Source organism: Ranitomeya imitator, chromosome 6, assembly GCF_032444005.1.
Source record: "Ranitomeya imitator isolate aRanImi1 chromosome 6, aRanImi1.pri, whole genome shotgun sequence".
Classification (NCBI taxonomy): Eukaryota; Metazoa; Chordata; class Amphibia; order Anura; family Dendrobatidae; genus Ranitomeya; species Ranitomeya imitator.
The window spans coordinates 326,357,245-326,381,788 of record NC_091287.1 but is presented as its reverse complement, the minus strand read 5'-3'; the positions used below and the strand labels follow the sequence as shown (position 1 = coordinate 326,381,788).

The window sequence follows — 24,544 nt, the reverse complement described above, 5'->3', positions numbered from 1 at the left end:
AATCTGGGCTTCCATAAAACCTCAGCAGTAGTGATGAGCGAGTATACTTGTTGCTTGGGTGGTCTCCCGAGTATTTGTGACTGCTCGGAGATTTAGTTTTCGTGGCAGCAGCTGCATGATTTACAGCTGTTAGCCAGCCTGAGTACATGTGGGGGTTGCCTGGTTGCTAGGGAATCCCCACATGAATTCATGCTGTCTAACAGCCAGCTGCGGTGACGAAAATTAAATCTCCGACACTCACAAATACTCGGAGACCACCCGAGCGTGCTCGGGAAAACCCGAGCAACGAGTATACTCGCTCATCACTACTCAGCAGTGTTATAGGCTGATCGCCTCTATGCCACGTCGCATTGATGCAGTAATTGATGCAAAAGGAGTCCCGACCAACCAAGTATTGAGTGCATTTACTGAACATACATTTCAGTAGGCCAACATTTCAGATTTTAAAATAATTTTTCAAGCTGGTGTTAGGGTGGTTTCACACTTGCGTTTTTGTCTGCAGCGTTTTTTTTCTTCAAAAAAACGCATGCGTTTTTCCCCCTATATTTAACATTGAAAACGCATGCGTTTTTTGTTGTACGCGTTTGGTCGCGTTTTGAAACGCATGCGTTTTTTTACTGCATGCGTTCATTTTCAGAAATGCAACCTGTAGTATTTTTGAGAGGCGTTTTTGGACCAAAAAAAGCGCATGCGTTTTCATGCGTTTTTTTTGGGTCAAAAAATACATTGGAGTCAATGGGGACGCATGCTTTTTTTGTGCATGCGTTTTTTTGCGTTAAAAACGCATGCGTTTTTATATTAAAAAACCAGAAAACACACTAATATGCCACCCCCCAACATAAAAGTGATAAAGGGATCCTAACCCTACCCCTAAGGGATCCTAACCCTACCCCTAACCCAACCCTACCCCTAACCCTAAGGGATCGTAACCCTACCCCTAAGGGATCCTAACCCAACCCTACCCCTAACCCTAAGGGATCCTAACCCTACCCCTAACCCTAATCACTTTAGGGTTAGGGTTAGGAACCCTAACCCTAACTATTTCTGTTTATAGTGGGTTTTTTACTTTATTTTGATGATTGGCAGCTGTCACACATTTCTCAGCATGCGTTTAAAAAACGCAAACGCATGAAAAAAACGCATGTAAACGCGTCAAAACGCCGCGTTTTTTTCACCACATGCAAAAACGCATGCGTAAAAAAAAGCAGCTTTTGCACGCGTTTACATACGTTTTTCGCGTTTTTTACCGCAAAAACGCACCCAAAAAAACGCAAATGTGAAACCAGCCTTAATAAGTATTCTAATTTACTGAGATAATGACTTTGGGGTTTTCATTGGCTGTAAGCAATAATCCTCAACATTAACAGAAATAAACACTTGAAATAGATCATTCTGTTTGCAATGACTCTGTTATGAGTTTCACTTTTTGTATTGAAGAACTGAAATTGATGATATTCTAATTTTGTGAGAAGCACCTGTACATGGGAAAAATGTAAACATAGAAGCGACACTTACATTTCATCATAGACCCATGTCCACATGGTGTGAAAAGCTGCACCCCGGTGACGCTGTTTCACCAGTGCTTTTTCCAAGGGGCGTTGTAGTCATGTTCTTTACATAAACTGTTACAAACTCTCAAAAACCAATGAAATTCCAGGTTGTGAGGTAGCAAAACATGAATAATGCAAGGGGGATGAATATTTTTGAAAGCCACTGTAACTAAGGAAACTGCAGAAAAATTGTCACAGGTGATCTGGACTGATGAGTCAAATTTTGAAGTCTTTAATTGCCACCGAATCAGTTTATCTGAAGACCGGTACAATAGTGATTGTCTGCAGCAACAGTGGATCATGGTGGAGGTTCCTTGCACATTTGGGGTCTGCAATTCAGCACATGAAGTTGGGAATTTTGTCAGGATTGATGCTGTTTTCAATTCTGAGAAATGCTGGCTGATACTTATCTCATAGAATGCCACAAGGGAGGTGTCTGATTTTATCCAAATGTATTCAATAGTTTAAGAACCCCAAATATACAGCCAATTTCATTAACAACTATCTTCAGAATGAAAAAGAACAAGAAGATTTGGAAGTGATGAGATGGCTCCCTCAGAGACCTGATCTCAGTATCATCAAGTCTGTCTGGGTTTGCATGAGCCTACATGCACAGATGATCTGCAGTTAGTTCTCCGCGTTGTTTGGAACAACATCCTTTTCTTTTTTAATCAGATAAATTTTTATTGAACATAACAAAACTTAGAGCAGATATTATATAACAATACTCGTTTTACAATATTGTAGTAAATGCCCCCCCATGGAGACCTTTTCTGCCATTATTAACAATTATCCTACAATATTACAGTTTACCGTGAGTTTTACGCTACAATAGTACAACAGTTGTTTCTCTAATTGATCCTATCCAGTCATGACTTCCATAGTTTTTGGAAGTATTCATGTTTATTCCTCTTGGTGTAAATACTGTACTTCTCTCAAGTTGAATTATATGGTTCATTTGAGCAATAAATTCGCATCTGGACAGGGGCTCCTCTCTAATCCAATATTTTGCAATCAGTTTTCTGGCAATGAACAATAATCTCGCAATTGCTATTTTGGTCATGTTGTCTTTTATTTCCTTAACGTACCCTAATATACATGTCAGTGGGTCCCTAGGGACAATGCACTTATACATCATTCCAATACGGCTCAACACTACAATCCAAAAGGAGGATTTTCTGGGGGACAATGTCAAAGCATATGTAGTATGTCTGCCTGAGATTGCGAGCCCCTTGGGCAGTCAGAGTTTGACTTCAACCCTGCCTTAAATCTACACTGTGTGCAGAATTATTAGGCAAGTTGTATTTTAGAGGATTATTTTTATTATTGATCATCAACTATGTTCTCAATCAACCTAAAAGACTCAAATATCAAAGCTTAATATTTTTGGAAGTTGGAGTAGGGTTTTTTAGACTTGGCTATCTTAGGAGGATATCTGTTTGTGCAGGTAACTTACTGTGCAGAATTATTAGGCAACTTAATAAAAACCAAACATTCACATCTCACTTGTTTACTTTCACCAGGTAAACCGATATCACTGCACAAAATTTAGAAATAAACATTTGACATGCAAAAACAAAACCCCCAAAAATTAGTGACCATTATAGCCACCTTTCTTTATTATGACACTCAGCAGCCTTCCATCCATAGATTGTCAGTTGCTTGATCTGTTTATGACCAACATTGCGTGCAGCAGCCACCACAGCCTCCCAGACACTGTTCCGAGAGGTGGACTGTTTTCCCTCCCTGTAGATCTCACATTTTATGAGGGACCACAGGTTCTCTATGGGATTCAGATCAGGTGAACAAGGGGGCCATATTATTATTTTTTCTTCTTTGAGACCTTTACTGGCCAGCCACGCTGTGGAGTAGTTGGAGGCATGTGATGGAGCATTGTCCTGCATGAAAATCATGTTTTTCTTGAACGATACCGACTTCTTCTTCCTGTACCACTGCTTGAAGAAGTTGTCTTCCAGAAACTGGCAGTAGGTCTGGGAGTTGAGCTTCACTCCATCCTCAACCCGAAAAGGTCCCACAAGTTCATCTTTGATGATACCAGCCCATACCAGTACCCCACCTCCACCTTGCTGGCGTCTGAGTCGGAGTGGAGCTCTCTGCCCTTTACTGATCCATCCATCTGGTCCATCAAGAGTCACTCTCATTTCATCAGTCCAAAAAACCTTTGAAAAGTCAGTCTTAAGATATTTCTTAGCTTAGTCATGACGTTTTATGTTTCTTGTTCAAAGGTGGTCGTTTTTCAGCCTTCGTTACCTTGGCAATGTCCCTGAGTATCGCACACCTTGTGCTTTTTGTTACTCCAGTAACGTTGCAGCTCTGAAATATGGCAAAACTGGTGGCAAATGGCATCTTGGCAGCTTCACGCTTGATTTTCCTCAATTCATGGGCAGTTATTTTGCGCCTTTTTTGCCCAACATGCTTCTTGCGACCCTGTTGGCTATTTGCCATGAAATGCTTGATTCTTTGGTGATCACGCTTCTAAAGTTTCGTAATTTCAAGACTGCTGCGTCCCTCTGCAAGACATCTCACAATTTTGGACTTTTCAAAACCCGTCAAATCTCTCTTGTGACCCATTTTGCCAAAGGAAAGGAAGTTGCCTAATAATTAAGCACACCTTATATAGGGTTTTGATGTCATTAGACAACACCCCTCCTCATTACAGAGATGCACATCACCTGATTTACTTAATTGGTAGTTGGCTCTCAAGCCTGAACAGCTTGAAGTAGGACAACATGTATAAAAAGTATCAAGTGATCAAAATACAACTTGCCTAATAATTCTGCACACACTGTATGTGTGTGTGTGTATATATGTGTATATATGTGTATATATATATATATATATATATATATATATATATATCTCTAAGGTCCACTTCCGTCTGTTTCTGTCTGTTCCAATCATCGACAGGCACAGTCCGGCCGCGAATTGGCCCCTTCTCCCCTCCAGTCAGTGCCCCCTCCATACTCCCCTCCAGTCAGCGCCCACATAGTGTTTTAGCAGTCCGTTAAACAGACTGCGTTACACCGCAGCATAACGCGGTGTAACGCAGTCCATTAACGCTGCTGTTAACCCTATAAGTGTGACCAAATTTTTGCATAGGCAGCATCAATAGTAAAAACATATGTTAAAAATACTAGTAAAATAAAAAAATCATTATATTCTCACCTTCCGCTGTCCGCGCTTTCCCATCTCCTCGCGACGCTCCGGTCCTAATAATACATTGCGGCAATGACCGGATATGACGTAGAGGTCTCGCGAGACCGCTAAATGATCACGGGTTATTGCTACAAGGCATTACTGGGAACGGAGCATGGGGAGGAGCATCGCTAAAGGCCTGGGCTGGATCTGGGGGCCGCCAGAAGGTGAGTATATAACTTTTTTTATTTTAATTCTTTTTTAATAGGGATATGGTGCCCACATTGCTATATACTACATGGGCTGTGTTACATACTGCATGGGCTATGTTATATACTGCGTGAGCTGAGTTATATACTACGTCGCTGTGCTTACACTACGTGTGCTGTGCTATATACTACGTGGCTGTGCAATATACTACATCGCTGTGCTATATACTTCATTGCTGTGTTATGTACTGCGTGGACTGCTATATACTACGTGGGCTGTGCTATCTATTACGTGGGCTGTTATATACTGCGTGGGCTGTTATATACAGCGTGGCTGTGCTATATACTACGTGGCTGTGCTATATACTACGTGGCTGTGCTATATACTACGTGGCTGTGCTATATACTACGTGGCTGTGCTATATACTACGTGGCTGTGCTATATACTACGTGGCTGTGCTATATACTACGTGGCTGTGCTATATACTACGTGGCTGTGCTATATACTACGTGGCTGTGCTATATACTACGTGGCTGTGCTATACACTACGTGGCTGTGCTATACACTACGTGGCTGTGCTATACGCTACGTGGCTGTGCTATACGCTACGTGGCTGTGCTATACGCTACGTGGCTGTGCTATACGCTACGTGGCTGTGCTATACGCTACGTGGCTGTGCTATACGCTACGTGGCTGTGCTATACGCTACGTGGCTGTGCTATACGCTACGTGGGCTGTGTTATATGCTACGTGGGCTGTGACACTCTTTAGCCCGGGGCCCTCAAAACCCTGCAACTGGCCCTGGCTTCAATGATTGGTTGCAGCCGGCCGTGAATTTACTCGGAATTTGAACCACGCTTAGCTAATTGGTCGCGCCCGGCCGAATCCTGTGTATTCATTGCATTATTCTGAAATCTTCATAAATAAACTACATACATATTCTAGAACACCCGATGCGTTAGAATCGGCCACCATCTAGTAACATATATCAGGGGTTCTATTGGAACAACATCCTTGCTGAGTTCCCTGAAAAAATGTGTGCAAATAGTACTTAGCAGAATTGATGTTTTGATGCTGTTTTTGAAGACAAGGGGTAGTAACATTTTATATTGATTTGACTTAGATATTTACTTTGAACTTTCACTTTGCATTTTGTTATATTAAAAATTAATCTATTAATATTTCTATTTTTGAAAACATTCTTACCTTACAGCACATTTCAACATCTGCATATGTATAAACTGTGTATTATCAGTGGCACAGAAATTGAAAAATCACAGTGAATCCCTTAAATGATTGATTACATTTTTTCATTTAAACTCAGATACACAAATAGATGTATTACTACTGTAAAAACTCAGATAATTGACACTTTACTGCCTCTGAAAGTTATGCTACATAAGCAACTCTGCTTTTTCATATCTGCAAATCCTTTGTGAAAGCAATGCTGCTAATTCCATATGAAAGATAAGCCCAAATGCCTGAAACTCATCAGCACTGCTTTCAGACAAAGGTTCAAATTATTGTGCCCAACAGCTTAGCCATGGGAATGTATTGCTCTAAAAGTACTAGTTTACATTATGACTATTCTTTTATGTTACAGCTTTAAATTATGCCAAATTCTACCAAATTCAGTGAGATAAAACAGGACCGGGTTCTTTCAGATGACGACTGGAAGCAAAAATGGGAAACAAGAAATATTGGGTTTCATGAAAATGATATACACCCGTAAGTATCAAAGGCTGACTACACAGTCCATTGTTATACACACATGGACAAAATTCTTACCCTTCTTTTAAAGAAAGAAAAGATCACAATGGTCACTGAAATAACATGAAACTAAAGTAATTTTCAATTTAAATGTACTGAATATCAACCAATGAAGATCAGACATTGCTTTTGAAAATAACCTGGACAAAAATTAATGGCTTCCTTAACTTAATAATTTTGCACAACCTTTTGAGGCAATCACTGTAAAAAAAAACTTTCTGTAACTCTGTGAGATTTCTCCATCTGTCCACGGGTATTTTGGACTATTCCTTGTGAGCAAACTGCTCCAGCTGTCTCAAGTGTGAATGGTGCCTTCTCCAGACTGTATGTTTCAGCTCCTTCCACAGATGTTCAATAGGATTTAGATCACGGTTTAGAAAAGGACACTTCAGAAAAATCCAATGCTTTGGTCTTAGCCACTCTTGGATGTTTTTAGCTGTGTGTTTTGGGTCATTTTTCCCTTGCAGGAACTATAGCCTGTGACTTAGACCATGCTTTTCTGAGACTGAGCAGCACGTTTCTCTCCAAAGTGCCTTGATAGTCTTAAAAATTCATTGTACCCTGTACAGATTCAACACACCCTGTGCCAGATGCAGCAAAGTAGCCCAAAAATAACAAAGTCTCTTCCATGTTTCACAGTAGGTACAATGTTCTTTTCTTGAAATGCTTCATTTTTACATCTGTGAACATAGAGCTGATGTGACTTGCCCAAAATCTCTAGTTTTGTCTCATTTGTCCACAGGACGTTCTCTTAGCTTTGCAGCTTGTCAATATGCATTTTGGCAAAATCCAGTCTCCTTTTTTAAGGTTTGCTTTCAACAGTGGTTTCTTCATCAGTTGTCTTCTATAAAGTCCACTTTGGCTAAAACAGCGAGGGATGCGTCAATGTGACACTGATGTACCTTGGAGCTCACCTCTAATCTCTTTGGATGTTGTCCTGGGCTTTTTCGTATTATGTGTCTTCAATTTGTCATCTTTTTTCCTCTTGCCGCCATGTCCAGGGTGGTTGACCACAGTCCAATAGATTTTAAACTTCTAAATAATATGTGCAGCTGTAGTAACAGGAACATCAAGTTGTTTGGAGATGGTCTGATATACTTTTAACATGTTTGTCATTTTCTTTCTAATCTGAGACAACTGTCCTCTTAGCTTTTTTGGTCTGTGTTCAGTGTGATACACACCATGATACCAAACAGCACTGATTACTTTTCGCATATGCTGACTGACTGATTACAAATTTGTAGACATCTGTGATAATTACAAAATACACCTTAGGTAAACATGTCACTATGGACAATTTATTTTCAATCTTTTCTAGGAATATCATCATTTTTATCCAGGCCTGTTTCATTAGTTTGTTTGTTTTTTTTGTTTTTTTTAACTATAACTGAAAAGCAATGTTTGATTTTCATTAGCTGATATTAACGGAAGCGTGTCTGAAATCTCGCCCATCGGTGACCCATCACGTGATCGTGGGTCACCGATGGGTCGGCTTCACAACCCGAGGTCGTCTCCAGCAGACCTCTATGGTTGTCATAGCCAGTTTGCTATGAGCGTCACCCGCTGGTCAGCGCTAATAGCAAGTGAGCATTTCTGCTACACACATCTGATCGCCTGTGTGTAGCAGAGGCGATCATACAGCTGTAGGTTCTAGTCTCCCATAGAGACTATTGAAGCATGTAAAAAAAGTTTTAAAAAATATTTAAAAAATATAAAAGTTCAAATCGCCCCCTTCTTTTGTCCCATTCAAAACTAAACCATAAAAAAATCAAGTATACACATATTTGGTATCACCGCATTCAGAATTGCCCGATCTAGCAATGTATAAAAAAAGAATTAACCCGATTTCCTAAACAGCATAACGAGAGATAAATTCAAACTGCCAGAATTTTTTGGTCGCCGCTACATTGCAATAAAATGCAATAACGGGCAATCAAAAGAACTTATCTGCACCAAAATTGTATCAATTATCAATAAAAGCGCCAGCTCGGCGCACAAAAAATAAGCCCTCACCCAGCCCCAGATCATGAAAAATGGAGACGCTACATGTCTCGGAAAATGGTGCTTTTTTTTTTTTTTTTTTTTTTTTACCAATGTTTGGATCTTTTTTCACCACTTAAATAAAAAGGATCCTATACATATTTGGTATCTATGAACTCGTAATGACTTGGAGAATCATAATGGCAGGTCAGTTTTAGCATTTAAATATAAAAAAAACTGACCGTCACATCCAAACATAAATCAGGTTTGAACAGGTGCTTGCCTAGAGTCACCAACTCATATACAATGAAACAGATAAGGCAGCACTCTGTAGCACTATGGCATGCAAACATAAAATATGAAAATTGAATTGCATTACTGCACTAGAAATATTAGACCGAAAAATAAAAAAGTTATGGCTCTTCGAAGAAGGGGAGCAAAAAACGAAAATTCAAAAACGAAAATACCTCCAGTCATGAAGGGGTTAAAGAGGTTGTCCCACTAACAAAGTACATTTTAATCAATACATCTTAGAACAATAATAAGTTTAACAATTTGATGTGTTAAAAAAATGTTACTGTCCTGACATAATGTTATAATTGTACCCCAGCTATCACAGATGGTTTTAGACGAACTGAGGCACTGGGCAAAAGTTTAAAGTGGGGCCCTAAATGCATACATTTTGCACCATCACACAGAAACATTTTGGTTGCATTTATATGCGCTGAGTTCAGGCTGTTAAACAAGCGCTATCGACAATATTGAAGTAGTTCCCGGCCTCTTTACACCAGCTGAGGAAGAATGACGGGCACAAAACAATCACTAGTAGATCAATCTATCCCTATACAGTATCATGTTATTATCAGCAGCGTATCTGCAGTTTGCATTGGTGATGTGCTGCTGAGAACAATTATATTTATTCTGGAATAAACAATCCAATCGATGAATAGGCATCATTTTGTTTAGTATAATGCACCCTATAGTCCTCCATATAGTATAATGTACATGCCTTAGTCCTCCATATAGTATAATGTGCCCCATAGTCTTCAACATAGTATTATACAATTCCCATAGTCCTACCTACAGTATAATACACTCCCCATAGTACTCCATATAGTATAAGACACTCTCCATATAGTATAATACACTCCCCGTAGTCCTCCATATAGTATAATACACTTCCCGTAGTCCTCCACATAGTATAATACACTTCCCATAGTCCTCCATATAGTATAATACACCCCTCATAGTTGTCAATATAGTATAATTCACACTCCATAGTCCTCCATACAGCGTAATGCACCCCATAGTGACTGCCGGCCGTAAAGTGAAAGCAGAGCACAGCGGTGACGTCACCGCTGTGCTGTGCTTTCACTTTCACTTTACGGCCGGCAGTCAGTGAGTGCGGGAAGCAGACGGCAAGGGACCTGACGGACACCAGAATGTAAGTATGTGCTGTTTTTTTTTTTTACATTTACGCTTGTAACCAGGGTAAACATCGGGTTACTAAGCGCGGTCCTGCGCTTAGTAAACCGATGTTTACCCTGGTTACCCGGGGACCTCGGCATCGTAGGTCGCTGGAGAGCTGTCTGTGTGACAGCTCCCCAGCGACCACACTACGATTTACCTACGATCACGGCCAGGTCATATCGCTGGTCGTGATCGTAGGTAAATCGTATAGTGTGACGGTACCCTTACTCCAGATAACTAAGAACATTGTTCCCACTGCCTCTCCATTTGTAAAAAAAAAAAAAGCCTTATTTGATTACCTTGGCTTATCTATGGATTCATCACACTTCCCACCCCCTAACAAATGTCCTACTGTAGCATTCTTTAAATATTGTGCTTTTTTCTTTTTAATCTATTTGTAATCTTGCCTGAAGAAGGAGCCACTGTGCTCTGAAAGCTTGCAAACATATTATTTTCTGGTTAGCCAATAAAGGTATCACTCCTAGAATACTTCTGTCATCATTGGGCAGAAAAGTATTCACATCGATCATAAGTACGGTAAAATTGTAAGAAAGGGAGTATATTAGATTGACTTTTTCTGGATACCTGTATGTGCCATCGCTTACCTCTTTTCGATAAATTGTTATGGTTCTGAGGCGCTATTTTTAATTGTGTGTATTGCATATATGTTAATATCATTTTTAATCAAAAGAATGTCACTTCTTGATTCAGTACAGTTTAACCCCTTCATGACCTTGGGACTTTTTCGTTTTTCCATGTTCATTTTTCACTCCTCTCCTTCCCAGAGCCTTAACTTTTTTATTTTTCCATCAATTTGGCCATGTGAGGGCTTATTTTTTGCGGGACGAGTTGTACTTTTGAACGACATCATTGGTTTTAGCATGTCGTGTACTAGAAAACGGGAAAAAAATTCCAAGTGCGGTGAAATTGCAAAAAAAGTGCAATCCCACACTTGTTTTTTGTTTGGCTTTTTTGCTAGGTTCACTAAATGCTAAAACTGACCTGCCATTATGATTCTCCAGGTCAGTACGAGTTCATAGACACCTAACATGACTAGGTTATTTTTTACCTAAGTGGTGAAAAAAAAATCCAAACTTTGCTAAAAAAAAAAAAAAATCGCCATTTTCCGATACCCGTAGCGTCTCCATTTTTCATGATCTGGGATCGGTTGAGGGCTTATGTTTTGCATGCCGAGATGATGTTTTTAATGATAGCATTTTGGTGCAGATACGTTCTTTTGATCGCCCGTTAAAGCATTTTAATGCAATGTCGCGGCGACCAAAAAAATGTAATTCTGGCGTTTCGAATTTTTTTTCTCGCTACGCTGTTTAGCGATCAGGTTAATGCTTTTTTTTAGTTGATAGATCGGGCGATTCTGAGCGCGGCGATACCAAATATGCAAAGATTTGATTTTTTTTAATTGATTTATTTTGATTGGGGCGAAAGGGGGGTGATTTAAACTTTTATATTATTTTTATTTTTTTCACATTTTTTTAACTTTTTTTTACTTAACTTTTGCCATGCTTCAATAGCCTCCATGGGAGGCTAGAAGCAGGCACAGCACGATCGCCTCTGCTCAGGGTGGATTTGATTTAAATCTAACTGATTTAAATCACGATTTAAATCACTAGTCAGTAAGGCTTGATTTAAATCTGTGATTTAAATCAAAGTTTCTACCTAAACTAGTTCTTGCTACTTTAACATGCAAGCAGATGAAGATTTTTAGAATCACTTTTTATATTACTTTTTTCTCCCCAGTTTAATGGGTTAATCATTCATATTTGGACACCACTGTTCTGTTGTACTTAGGAAGGAGAAAAATAATCCTGACCTTAATAACAATTTAAATAGATTTATTCAACTGAAACAATAACAACATTACAGCATAAGTTATTTGCTTAAACAAACATCCATGTTTGTTAACTAATTTGGCTAAACAAAATATTTTAAGAAACTTAGACTGTCAGCCCAGCCGACACATGAAAAACTTAAATACTACTGTCCCTGCTGTCCTCTGTAGCTCACTTGTCGTCATCATCATCATCTTCTTCTTTGTTCCTATTCATAATCTGGAAAAGAAAAACAAGCTTTCCTGCTTTATTGGGTCCCAACCGATTTCTCAATTTAGAATGAATGAGTCCAAAGGAAGAGAATATTCTTTCAACGCCTGCAGAAGAAGCTACTGCTGTTAAAAGTGAAATCATTACTTGAACAGTCTCTAAATCCAAGCGCTTAAGTGACTTCGACCAGTTTACTGCTGTGACCTTCCTTAAAATATCTTCAGCAAACATATATTTCTTGAATGGTTCACCCTTAGCTCTGAAGTTTATTATAGTTAGCATTAAAGATGGATGATTGCTGGATACCCATGTCATAGCTAACTCCTCTTCCTCAGCACTTAGGTTTTGACCCTGATATTGGATATTGACAATATTTGCCAAAAAATGAGCTGGAGTCAGTGCTTGTCCCATTCGTTTGTTTACTTCTTGTAATTTAATTCTGTCCATGTGTAGTTCTGTTTTTAAGTGTTCACTCAGTTCCTTCCAAATTTCAACAGCATCTGCAATAAAACAGCTATTTTTCTGTATTTTGTTTAAAGCTTGAGAGATGGGTTTCAGGAAGCTCAGCATATGTTCAACATTTCTCTTAAGCCCAATGTTGAGGATTTTGGCCGTGACAGTGCCATCTATTTTATCTCGACTTTCTTCACAAAGTGTCATCAGAATAGGCCAGTTTTTGATATACTGCTCAAAACAGTCCACCACAGAGTTCCATCTAACATCTTGTGGGAGCGTTAGCTTGGTTCCACCCATCCTTTTCAGAGCTGCTGCAGCAAAATGATTATTACGGAAGTATTTAGCAATTTCAACAACATTAGCCTTTATTTCTGGAACACTTAAGTCTTTGGCTAAGAGGTGCAGCAAATGAGCACTGCAACCATATGTTATTAGCAGCTTTGTATTCCCTCACTGCTCTTCTAAATCTCTTCTCATCTTGGATACATTTGCAGCATTGTCAGTGACCAAACTGCGTACTAGACATTTGAATTTTTGTTCACATGTCGTTATAGCTTTTACTGCCACTTCTTGTAAGTATTCTGCTGTGTGTGCATTTCCTGACGTATCAGTTGTTTGTGCAAGGAAGACTTTACCTTCTTCTGTTGTTATACAAGCACATACAATAGGATCATTGTGGACATTACTCCACCCATCAATACTTAGGTTAACAATTTTACCCTCCAGAGCTGTTGCACATTGCTCCATTTCTCTGTCATACACTTGATCCAGCAATCTCCCTGCAACATCAGCTCTGCTGGGTGGACTGTATCCTGGTCTCAGTGACTGAACCATATTAATGAAATGTGGGTTCTCAGTCAGACGGAAAGAAGAGTTCGTTGCATAAATAAACTGGGCAATTTTTTCATCAATCAACTCTTTTTCTAATCTGCTAGTTCTTATCACAAACCTATCTATGGTGGTTCCAGGAGGTAAAGGTTTTTTCTTCCTTTTGGGTGATGGTGATATGTGGCTGTGGGTGTCTGATGATGATGCTGCTGCTAATGAAGCACTATCCTGGATGGATAACTCTGAAACTGTAGAACAGGATGATGGTGATCTTGGAGGTGGATAGTTTCCAGAATCCATGAATTCCCCTAAACAAATAAAGTCAATGCTGTTATTTTATTGTTTATACAATTTCTGCTTATTGTACACAACACATCACTGCCCCTGCCCCAAAAGGAATATTTGTTTTTCTTCATAACTGTACCAAATGACAGTAACATGCAGAAATAATAAGAAATATAATTTTTCTCACACATGACAGTTCAGTCTTTAGAAATAGGATTCAATAAAAATGTTTACCAACCTGAAGATCCTGCCTGTTCAGAAGTGTTTCTTTGGTCATCTTCATCACCGCACTTCTCATGATGTTGCCTCATTCGCGCCACCAGGCCTTGCATCGTTTGCATTTTGCACGCATGCCTGCCTTACCGATAGGCGAAGGAGCTTCATTAAAATATTCCCAAACTGGGTCTCTTTTACGGCCTGCTGCCATTATAAGGAAAGAATGTAATAAACCTCAGATCGTACACACAAACAGATCCAGACTTGTCTGTCTGTGGCTATGCTGCAGTATTGTGCTCAAAGTTTCACTTTCATTTTCTTGTCTGCTTGCCCTTCCTCCTCCTCACACTTAGATTCACATTCTTCTTGTGTTGTGCAGATCTATTCCACTCCAAACAATCAGAAACATATTGTCTAACTTCTTGGACTTGGCACTGAAGGGGTTGATTCTGTATTCCTAGGTTTGTAGAACAATAGGATTAAGGTCTTTTTCTCAACTCTGTTCATGTTGTAACATTTTTGCCGTGAAGAAGAGGCTGGGACCTCTGCGGAGTCAAATTCAGTTTTGAGAACTGCGTAAGTAAAGCGAGCATCTGTGATAATATAGGAGAGAAACTGCCCACTAATCCTACAGAAACCTCTGGAAGAGCATGGCATTGTGAATGTTACACATATACAGCCTTTATTCTACTGAGTTAAACAACTCAGCTTTATCTCATGATGGAAGAACCTTTGGATGGTAAAATATTTTCCGCAAAAAGCAGTTTATTGAAAAAAATCCAATTTAAAATAAAAAAAATCCGATTTAAATCAAAAAAATCCGATTTTTTTTTTTTTTTTTTTTTTTTAAAACATTGATTTTTATCCACCCTGCCTCTGCTACATAGCAGCGATCTGCTGTTCGCTGCTATGTAGCAGAAAATCAGGTGTGCTGTGAGCGCCGACCACAGGGTGGCGCTCACAGCTACCGGCGATCAGTAACCATAGAGGTCTCAAGGACCTCTATGGTTACAATTCTGAAGCATCGCCGACCCCCGATCATGTGACGGGGGTCGGCGATGACGTCGTTTCCGGCCGCCCGCCCGGAAACGGTAGTTAAATGCCGTTGTCTGCGTTTGACAGCGGCATTTAACTAGTTAATAGGCGCGGGCAGATCGCGATTCTGCTCGCGCCTATTACGGGCACATGTCAGCTGTTCAAAACAGCTGACATGTCCCGGCTTTGATGCGGGCTCACCGCCGGAGCCCGCATCAAAGCAGGGGATCTGACCTCGGACGTACTATCCCGTCCGAGGTCAGAAAAGGGTTAATAACTAGCTCTGTGGTCAGTATGTTTATATATACATTGGAGTGTTGCCCGTCCTCAGTGTAGGGAAATGGGCCTAGGTTTTATGTTTATGCTTTATAGAAGAGTGGCAAGAAGAAAGCCATTTCTCAAAGATACCCATAAAAGGTGTCATTTAAAGTTTGCAACAAGCCACCAGGGAGACACACCAAACATGTGGAAGAAGATGCTCTGGTCAGATGAAACCAAAATCGAACTTTTTGGCAACAATGCCAAACGATATGTTTGGCGTAAAGGTTACACAGCTCATCACCCTGAACACAGCATTCACACTGTCAAACATGGTGGTGGCAGCATCATGGTTTGGCCCTGCTTTTCTTCAGCAGGGACAGGTTAAAATTGATGGGAAGATGGATGGAGCCAAATACAGGACCATTCTTGAAGAAAACCTATTTGAGTCTGCAAAAGACCTGAGACTGGGACGGAGATTTGTCTTCCAACAAGACAATGATCCCAAACATAAAGCAAAATCTACAATGGAATGGTTCACAAACAAACGTTTCCACGTGTTAGAATGGCCAAGTCAAAGTCCAGACCTCAATCCAATCGAGAATCTGCAGAAAGAGCTAAAAACTGCTGTTCACAAACGATCTCTATCAAACCTCACTGAGTTCGAGCTGTTTGCCAAGGAAGAATGGGCAAGAATTTCAGTCTCTCGATGTACAAAACTGATAGAGACATACCCCAAGCGACTTGCAGCTTTAATCACAGCCAAAGGTGGCGCAACAAAGTATTAAGTTAAAGGGGCTGAATAATATTGCACACCCCACTTTTCAGTTTTTGAATTTCCACAAAAATTTAAAATAACCAATAAATTTCGTTCAACTTCACAGTTGTGTTCAACTTGTTGTTGATTCTTCACCAAAAATTTACATTTGGTATCTTTATGTTTGAAGCATGATATGTGGGAAAAGGTTCAAAAGTTCCAGGGAGCGGGATACTTTTGCAAGGGACTGTAATTTTGAAAAGCTTTTTGCATTTCTGAAACTCTCCTATTCACTTATAATTAATTGTCAACCCATTTTTTTTCTACCCAGGTTGCTGGCAGAGTTCCTGAAAGAAATGCAGGATGGCAGGACAAAGCTGAACATCTTTTTCCCTCTCTGTGGCAAGGCTGTGGATATGAAATGGTATATGCAGGTTGAGCTCTCATAATAGTGAGGAATTGAATGAAACAATGTTCTAAATTCTTCTGATGACTAGAAATAATTGATTATGTTTTATCCTAGGCTCGCTGATATGGGCCATAACGTGGTTGGGGTTGATGTCTGTGAAATGGCACTCAAGGACTTTTTTGTCGAACATAATATCCCTTATGCTGAAGAACCTGTAACTGGGATTCCTGGAGCTAAAGTATTTAAGGTTAGTGACCTTCTTTTTGTCAAGTAAGGCTGTGTTTACATGTAGATTTTGTCCCGTACCCCAGTAGAAATCTCCCAGCGCATATGTTAAAACTATGGTCTGGATGTATGCATCTATTTTCCATAGTAATAAAAACATGAACTAGTTCAAAGTCAGGTATACTATAGCATGTCACTTATGCATATACCAAAAGATGTTATTCTCATGTATGTCTGGTCTCCCGATAAAATGGGCACCACCCACTAATATTAAATAGGGTGTAGCAAAGATTCATCAAAGCACACATAGACATCAAACACTGAAAAGGCATCAAAACCAGTTATGCACACAGCCATGTAAATAAAGTGATATATAATTTTTATCTGACATTCATTTAAGTTCAAGGCATAAATTATATACTACACTACTGTAGATAAGTACTGGTGTACTATATCAACATTTCCCCAAAAATAAGAGGTTGAATGAGTGTTGAAAAATATGTATCTTCCCTTGTTCAGGTGGGTCCTCCTCATACTTGCATACCGTATATACTTGTGTATAAGCCGAGTTTTTCAGTAATTTTTTTTTTTGTGCTGAAAATTACCTCCTCTGCTTATACAAGAGTCATTGTCCCAGTTTACGGCAAGGGAGGGGGCGCGGCGGGTCACAGGAGGTAGGAGCCAGCAGCTGCAGCTAAAGCCTGTGCCCGCTGCTAAATTGAAATGAATATTCACTGCACTGGCAATGAATATTCATTTATCTTATAGCGCACACAGTTACATCCACAGCCGCCGGCTTCCAGTATAAAAAAATAAAAGACATCCTACTTACCTTCCCTGCACGCCCTCGCAGCATCTCGTTCCGGCTTCCAGCAGCTCCAGCGGCCGAGCAATCACCGTTCATTAAGGGAATGAACGCCTATGGGAGTGGAGAGGTGAATGTTCAGTATCTTAATGAGCGGTGACACTTGATTGCTTGCCTGCAGGAGCTACTGGAATCTGGAACGAGATGCTGTGAGGTCGCGTAGGGAAAGTAAGTAGGATATATACTTACTTATATAATATTTTTTTTTATGCTTATCTCATGGGAGCCATACATACAAGGATGGGGATAAGGAGCCATGCAGACAAGGATGGAGATAAGGAGCCATGCATACAAGGATGGGAATAAGGAGCCATGCAGACAAGGATGGGGATGAGGAACCATGCATACCAGAATAGGGATTTGGGGACAATGCATACCTGGCTTATACTCGAGTCAAAAAGTTTTCTGAGGCAAAATTAGGTGTCTTGGCTTATAGAGTAGGACCCTCATTAGAGATGGGCGAACACCTGGATGTTCGTATTCGGCCGAACAGTTACAAAAAGTTTGGGTACCAGAACAATATGTGGCAAATACTGCTTTTGATCGACGGCAGGAGCGGCTGATGGGAGTTTTCATCGGCCGCCACCTGCGCTGTAAGTTAATGATTTTAAAAAAAAACGGTGTGGGTTCCCCTGTATTTTTTTTTTGTTAACCAGCCAGACAAAGCTCACAGCTGGGGGCTGCAACACTCAGCTGTCAACTTCAGCAAGGCTCGTTATCAAGCATAGAGGGGTCCCCGTGCCATATTTTTTTAATTATTTGCATAAATAATAAAAAAAAAGCTGAGGGTCCCCCGTCATTTTTGACATCCAGCCTTGCTAAAGCAGACAGCTGGGAGCTGGTATTCTCAGGCTGGTAAGGGACCATGGATATTGCCATCTCCAACCTAAAAATAGTAGCCCGCAGTCGCCCAGAAAAGGCGCATCTATTAGATGCGCCAATTCTGGCGCTTTGCCCGAATCTCTTCCTCTTGCCCTGTGGCGGTGGCAAGTGGGGTTCATATTTGTGGGGTTGATGTATCCTTTTGTATTGTCAGGTGACAATCAAGCCCACGGATTACTAATGGAGATGCATCTGTAAGACACCTATCCATTACTAATCCTATAGTTATATGGTAAATAAACACAAACTCAGAATAAAGTCTTTTATTTCACATAAAACAAAAACACACTTTTCCATTTTTACGCCTAATCCCACTGAATCCCTCGTCTCATGTAATAAAGCAAAAAAAAGCAACCATATCCCACACCTGTCTGTCGTTCTGTCCCATGCCGTAATCCATGTCTGGGGGATAAACCGTTATCAACCTGAACGATGACAATATGCAACCATCCAGGCTGAGAATCACTGGTGAATGAGCTGCTGTGAGCACAGCGTCAGTGAGCAGCGGTGACGTCATCGAGGTTACTGCGGGTCTCTGAAGCTGCCATTCCCAGCCCAGCTGAATTACGGTGACCTTGGTGAGATCCCTGCTAGCACCGTGAGAAAAAGTCTCACTGTTCAGAAACGAGTTCCCCGCAGTTCAAATAAATGGCCATGAAATTCTCCCGGTGAACTTTTTTTTTTTGCCTGTTTTTTTTTTTAATCCCCTTTTTGCACCACATTCGTGCGTGCATCCAAAAGCCATCGATCACTAGTCGATGACGAACATCACTAATCGGCCTCCAGTTGGTTTTTTTTGTGAAAAAAGAGTTGAGTATAAAAAATATTAGCTGTTAGTATTAGATTAGGGACAGTACAAATATACTGTAGTAATCATCCTCTATTACAGTTTTTTTTTTACTGAATTGTTAGTGTCAGATAGTAAAAAATAATAATTTAGATTTGGGACAGTAAAAATATACTGTAGTATTTGTTGTTTACCACAGTATTTTTTACTGAATTGAGTTAGGGTTTGTGTCAGCACGGAAAAAAAATAACATCCTTGTGTCCTACAGCTGTCTCAGAGGTATTCTTTGCAGCATGAGATGGTGCATTGTCATGCATGAAGATGATTTTGCTCCTGAAGGCACGTTTCTGCTTTTTATACCATGGAAGAAATTTGTCAGTCAGAAACTCTATATACTTTGCAGAGGTCATTTTCACACCTTCAGGAACCTTAAAGGGCCCTACCAGCTGTTTCCCCATGATTCCAGCTCAAAACATGACTCCTACACCTCCTTGCTGACGTCGCAGCCTTGTTGCGACATGGTGGCAATCCACCAACCATCCACTACTCCATCCATCTGGACCATCCAGGGTTGCTCGACACTCATCAGTAAACAACTGTTTGAAAATTAGTCTTCATGTATATCTGGGCCCACTGCAACCGTTTCTGCTTGTGAACACTGTTTAGGGGCGGCCGAATAGTAGGTTTATGAACCAAAGCAAGCCTTTGAAGGATCCTACATCTTGAGTAGAGATGAGCGGTGTTCGAGTCGAACTGTTCGCCAATTTCAAATTCGAGCTGTTTTGGGCGGTGTTCGAGTCGTTCGACGAACCCAAACAATTTGCTTAAAATTCGGCTGTTCGAGTTTCTGTTCGATTAAATGTTCGTTCACCAAAAGCCTCGCTTGATTTGCACATTAAAACTGTTTATCATTGTTAATAGACTGTTTCAGTGAATGGGGGGGGGAGGGGTGGCGGGGGATAGATCTGTGCTGAAGTAACGCCGATCTCCATTTTTTTTTTTCTTTCCCGCATTTACAGTGGGGCGGTGCAGTCTCTCAGCCTATCAGCAGTGCGCACACACACAGCAATGTGCATGTGATGCACACAAGCAAGGGCATGTGTCATTGGCTGTGTATGTCACATGTCCTTGCCCTATAAGAACCAGCCATTTGCCCCGTCGCCACCATTTCCACACTGCTGCAGCTTAGTGTTAGACTGCACCGCTGCTGCTGTGGGCGCTATACAGCCTAAGAATGTGTTTTTGGAGCTAATTGTCAGAGAGATAGGTTTAGGGAGTCGGGAGGAGTTGGGACTAGTTGTAATATCAGCCCTTTTCAGGGTAGGTTACAGCAGTTCATAGCACTGTTTGCCAGGCAGGTCTGTGCCAGTGCTGTGCAAGTATTTGTCACAGCAATTGGTGTAATCTAATCCAGTTAATAGGTTAGGGCCTAGGAGCAGTGGGCCGGGTCAACCACTGTCTGCCCCATCAAGTGCATCCGCGTCCTCTTCATCCTCTGTGACTGTGGGGACAGCAGTCGCACATGGTTTTGCATGCAGACCTTCCACCTCTTTACCCGCAACAGCCAGTGTGATTGGCAGGTCTTCAGGACATTTCCAAGTGGAAACACCTGCTGGTCTTGAGCGCTCTCCGACATCGACACCACATTTTGATCAAGGCAACATAACATCTCCACCTGCACCTTCCTCACAGACCAGCAGTTTGCCGGGGACACCCTACTCTACTCCGTCTAAGCACGGCAGCCAGCCCTCAGATGTGGACAAGTAAAAGACCATTTCCTCCTAGCCATGAAAAAGCTAAGAGGTTGAATTTCTCCATCTGCAAGCTGTTGGCTACAGAAATGCTCCCTTTCCGCCTGGTGGACACAGAGGATTTTCGAGACCTTATGTCTGTCGCAGTGCCCCAGTACCAGATGCCCAGTCACCACTACTTCTCAAAGAAAGCTGTGCCTGCGCTATACCAGCATGTCGCACACAACATCACCGCTTCCTTGAGAAACTCTGTGTGTGACAGGGTGCATTTCACCACAGACACTTGGACGAGTAGACATGGACAGGGGCATTACATGTCGGTGACTGGGCACTGGGTAACTACGGCGACATCAGGAGAAGGGGCTGCTGTCCAAGTCTTGCCGTTGCCACGAGTTGCTCGTCGATCCTCTGGATCTAGAAGTCCCTCCACTGCTTCTGCCTCCTCAACCTCCTCTCGGTCCTCCACCTGCACCCAAAGCCTGTCTGGTAATGCCACCCGCGTTGTAACTGCGCTGAAGGAATCCTGCACACCTCCTCACTATGCTGTCACCAGGGCTCAACGGCATCAGGCAGTGTTTACATTGAAATGTCTGGGAAATGTGAGTCACACAGCTGAGGAGTTGTGGTCAGCTCTGGAGACAGAGTTCCATCAATGGTTGTCTCCACTCAACCTCCAGGGAAGGCTGTGTGCGACAATGCTGCAAACCTGGGTGCGGCCCTTCGCCGGGGCAATGTCCCGCACGTGCCTTGTATGGCTCACGTTTTGAACCTGGTTGTCCAGCAATTTTTATCCCACTATCCCGGACAAGATGGGCTTCTGCAGAGGCCACGGTCTCTGTGTGCTCACTTCCGCCGGTCGCATCCCACAGCTCGACGACTTGCAGCTCTACAGAAGTCATTGGGCCTGCCAGTTCACTGGCTGAAATGCGATGTGCCCACACGGTGGAATTCAACTCTGCACATGTTGCAGCAACTGTGGCAGCACCGACGAGCCCTGGTGCAATACGTTATGACGTATAGCCTGGGCCAACGAGATCAAGAGGTGGGGCAAATCACGCTGCAGGAGTGGTCTCAGATCAGGGACCTATGCACCCTTCTGCACAGTTTTGAAATAGCAACGAAGATGTTTAATGCTGACGATGCCATTATCAGCATGACCATTCCGGTGATTTACATGCTGGAGCACACCTTACACAGTGTTCAGAGTCAGGTGGTGGAACAAGAGGAGGAGGAGGAACAGGAGTCGTCGTATGCGGAAGGGATCATATCTCCAAGGTCAAGGAGGTTGGCAGCACCAAGGCGGCTGGCATTGGAGGCTGGGAGAGAGGGATTACTGAGGGCGAATGGTAGCAGCCAAATTGTTGAGGAAGGTGCAGGAGGCGAGGAAGAAGTGGAGGACGAACTGGCGCTGGGCATGGAAGACTCATCAGATGAGGGAGACCTTGATCAAATTTCTGTTGTGCGAGGTTGGGAGAGGGCAGACGAAGGAAGCATGATTCTCACCTTGCCACGACCAAGACAACAAGGACTACTGGGCTGCCACACTCTTTGATCCCCGGTACAAAAGCAAATTTGGCGAAATAATTCCTGCCATAGAAAGGGATTCACGCATGCAGGAGTATCAGCAGAGACTGTTACAGAATCTAACATCTGCTTTTCCACAAAACACCAGTGGTGCACGAAGTGAATCTGAGTTCTAACTTGCCAACCGTGGGACTATCGAGTCATCACTCAAACCGTAACAGTAACATCGTATCTGGTGGTAACAGCAATTTTTTCCAATCGTTTCAAGATTTTAGACCATCCTTTGCAAGGCCACAGGAGACAAGAAGTCTGACGCACAGCCAACGCCTAGAGAGGATGGTACAAGAGTATCTCCAAGTTAACATCGATGCCATGACTGTGGAACTGGACCCTTGCTCATTTTGGGCTTCCAATCTTGAAAAATGGCCTGAGCTCGCCACTCACGCTTTGGAGATCTTGTCGTGCCCCGCAGCCAGCGTTCCCTCTGAACGTGTGTTCAGCGCTGCTGGTGGTGTGCTGACAGATAAGCGGACGCGGCTGTCCAGTGACAATGTAGACAGACTAACGTTAATCAAGATGAACAAATCCTGGATCCGCAAGGACTTTTCTACCCCTGTGTCATCTTGGGGAGAGTAAGGGTACCGTCACACTATAACATTTCGATCGCTACGACGGTACGATTCGTGACGTTCCAGCGATATCGTTACGATATCGCTGTGTCTGACACGCAGCAGCGATCAGGGATCCTGCTGAGAATCGTACGTTGTAGCAGATCGTTTAGAACTTTCTTTCATCGCTGGATCTCCCGCTGTCATCGCTATATCGGTGTGTGTGACACCGATCTAGCGATCTAGCGATGCGATCCAGCGATGCGTTCGCTTGTAACCAGGGTAAACATCGGGTAACTAAGCGCAGGACCGCGCTTAGTTACCCGATGTTTACCCTGGTTACAAGCGTTAAACTAAAAAAAAACAAACAGCACATACTTACATTCTGGTGTCCGTCAGGTCCCTTGCCGTCTGCTTCCCGCACTGTGACTGCCGGCCGTAAAGTGAAAGCAGAGCACAGCGGCTGTGCTTTCACTTTCACTTTACGGCCGGCAGTCACTGAGTGCGGGAAGCAGACTGCAAGGGACCTGACGGACACCAGAATGTAAGTATGTGCTGTTTGTTTTTTTTTAGTTTAACGCTTGTAACCAGGGTAAACATCGGGTAACTAAGCGCGGTCCTGCGCTTAGTTACCCGATGTTTACCCTGGTTACCCGGGGACTTCGGCATCGTTGGTCGCTGTAGAGCTGTCTGTGTGACAGCTCCCCAGCGAGCACACTACGATTTACCTACGATCACGGCCAGGTCATATCGCTGGTCGTGATCGTAGGTAAATCGTATAGTGTGACGGTACCCTAAAAGCTTGATGATTTTTGAAAATCACCTCACCAACCGTTTTAAAAAACTCTGGCGAAATTGATGCCACTTAAGTGGTGACTGTGGCCGAATTTTTGGAAATAATGGAGAGTCTATTTAGTCCCCTTGCTGAGTTTTACATGATGTTGCCATCTTAAATTTCAGGTGGGTGGGGTCGTCTGCAGAGTTGTTTCCTCATACTATGGACTGGCATTCAGAGGTCAGCTCCAAAGCTTCAGTGTCTGCTAGTCAGCAGAGTAGCCCAGCCACCCACCGCCTGTTTACCTAAGTACTATTTTGTAACCGCATCTAGGCCAGGAAATCCTTTTGAGCCTAGTAGAATTTGGTGCTACTCAGCAGCGTTACCCACCCATGAAGCAAGCTACACCACCTGTTTACTTAAGTACTATTTTTTAACGGCATTTGCCCCAGGAAATCCTTTTGGGCCTAGTAGCAATTTTTGCTACTCAGCTGAGTACCCCACCCATGAAGCAAGCTACACCACCTTCTTTCTTTCTCAATCTAACCCCTCGGCTCTGGGGTGTACACTCTCCCTCCAGCTCTCTCCTCACAGGTGGACTACCGTGTGTTTTCATACTGTGGCGAATCTTTTGGGCCCAGGCATAAGAAGTCATCGAGGTAATGGATAATATGTGCCGCCTTATAA

The 24,544-nt window shown here is 42.2% G+C and overlaps 1 protein-coding gene across 2 annotated transcripts in view; it reads left to right on the top strand.

Moving 5' to 3' along the window:
• The window catches only part of LOC138642587 (thiopurine S-methyltransferase-like), a 101,347-nt gene that overhangs the window by 52,586 nt on the left and 24,217 nt on the right, over positions 1-24,544 (top strand). For both annotated transcript variants that reach the window (XM_069730843.1, XM_069730844.1), the window contains exons 2-4: positions 6,520-6,644; positions 16,363-16,455; positions 16,555-16,687. In XM_069730843.1, coding sequence (XP_069586944.1) covers positions 6,529-6,644; positions 16,363-16,455; positions 16,555-16,687 — 342 coding nt within the window. In that variant the 5' untranslated portion in view covers positions 6,520-6,528. The remainder of the gene's footprint in view (positions 1-6,519; positions 6,645-16,362; positions 16,456-16,554; positions 16,688-24,544) is intronic.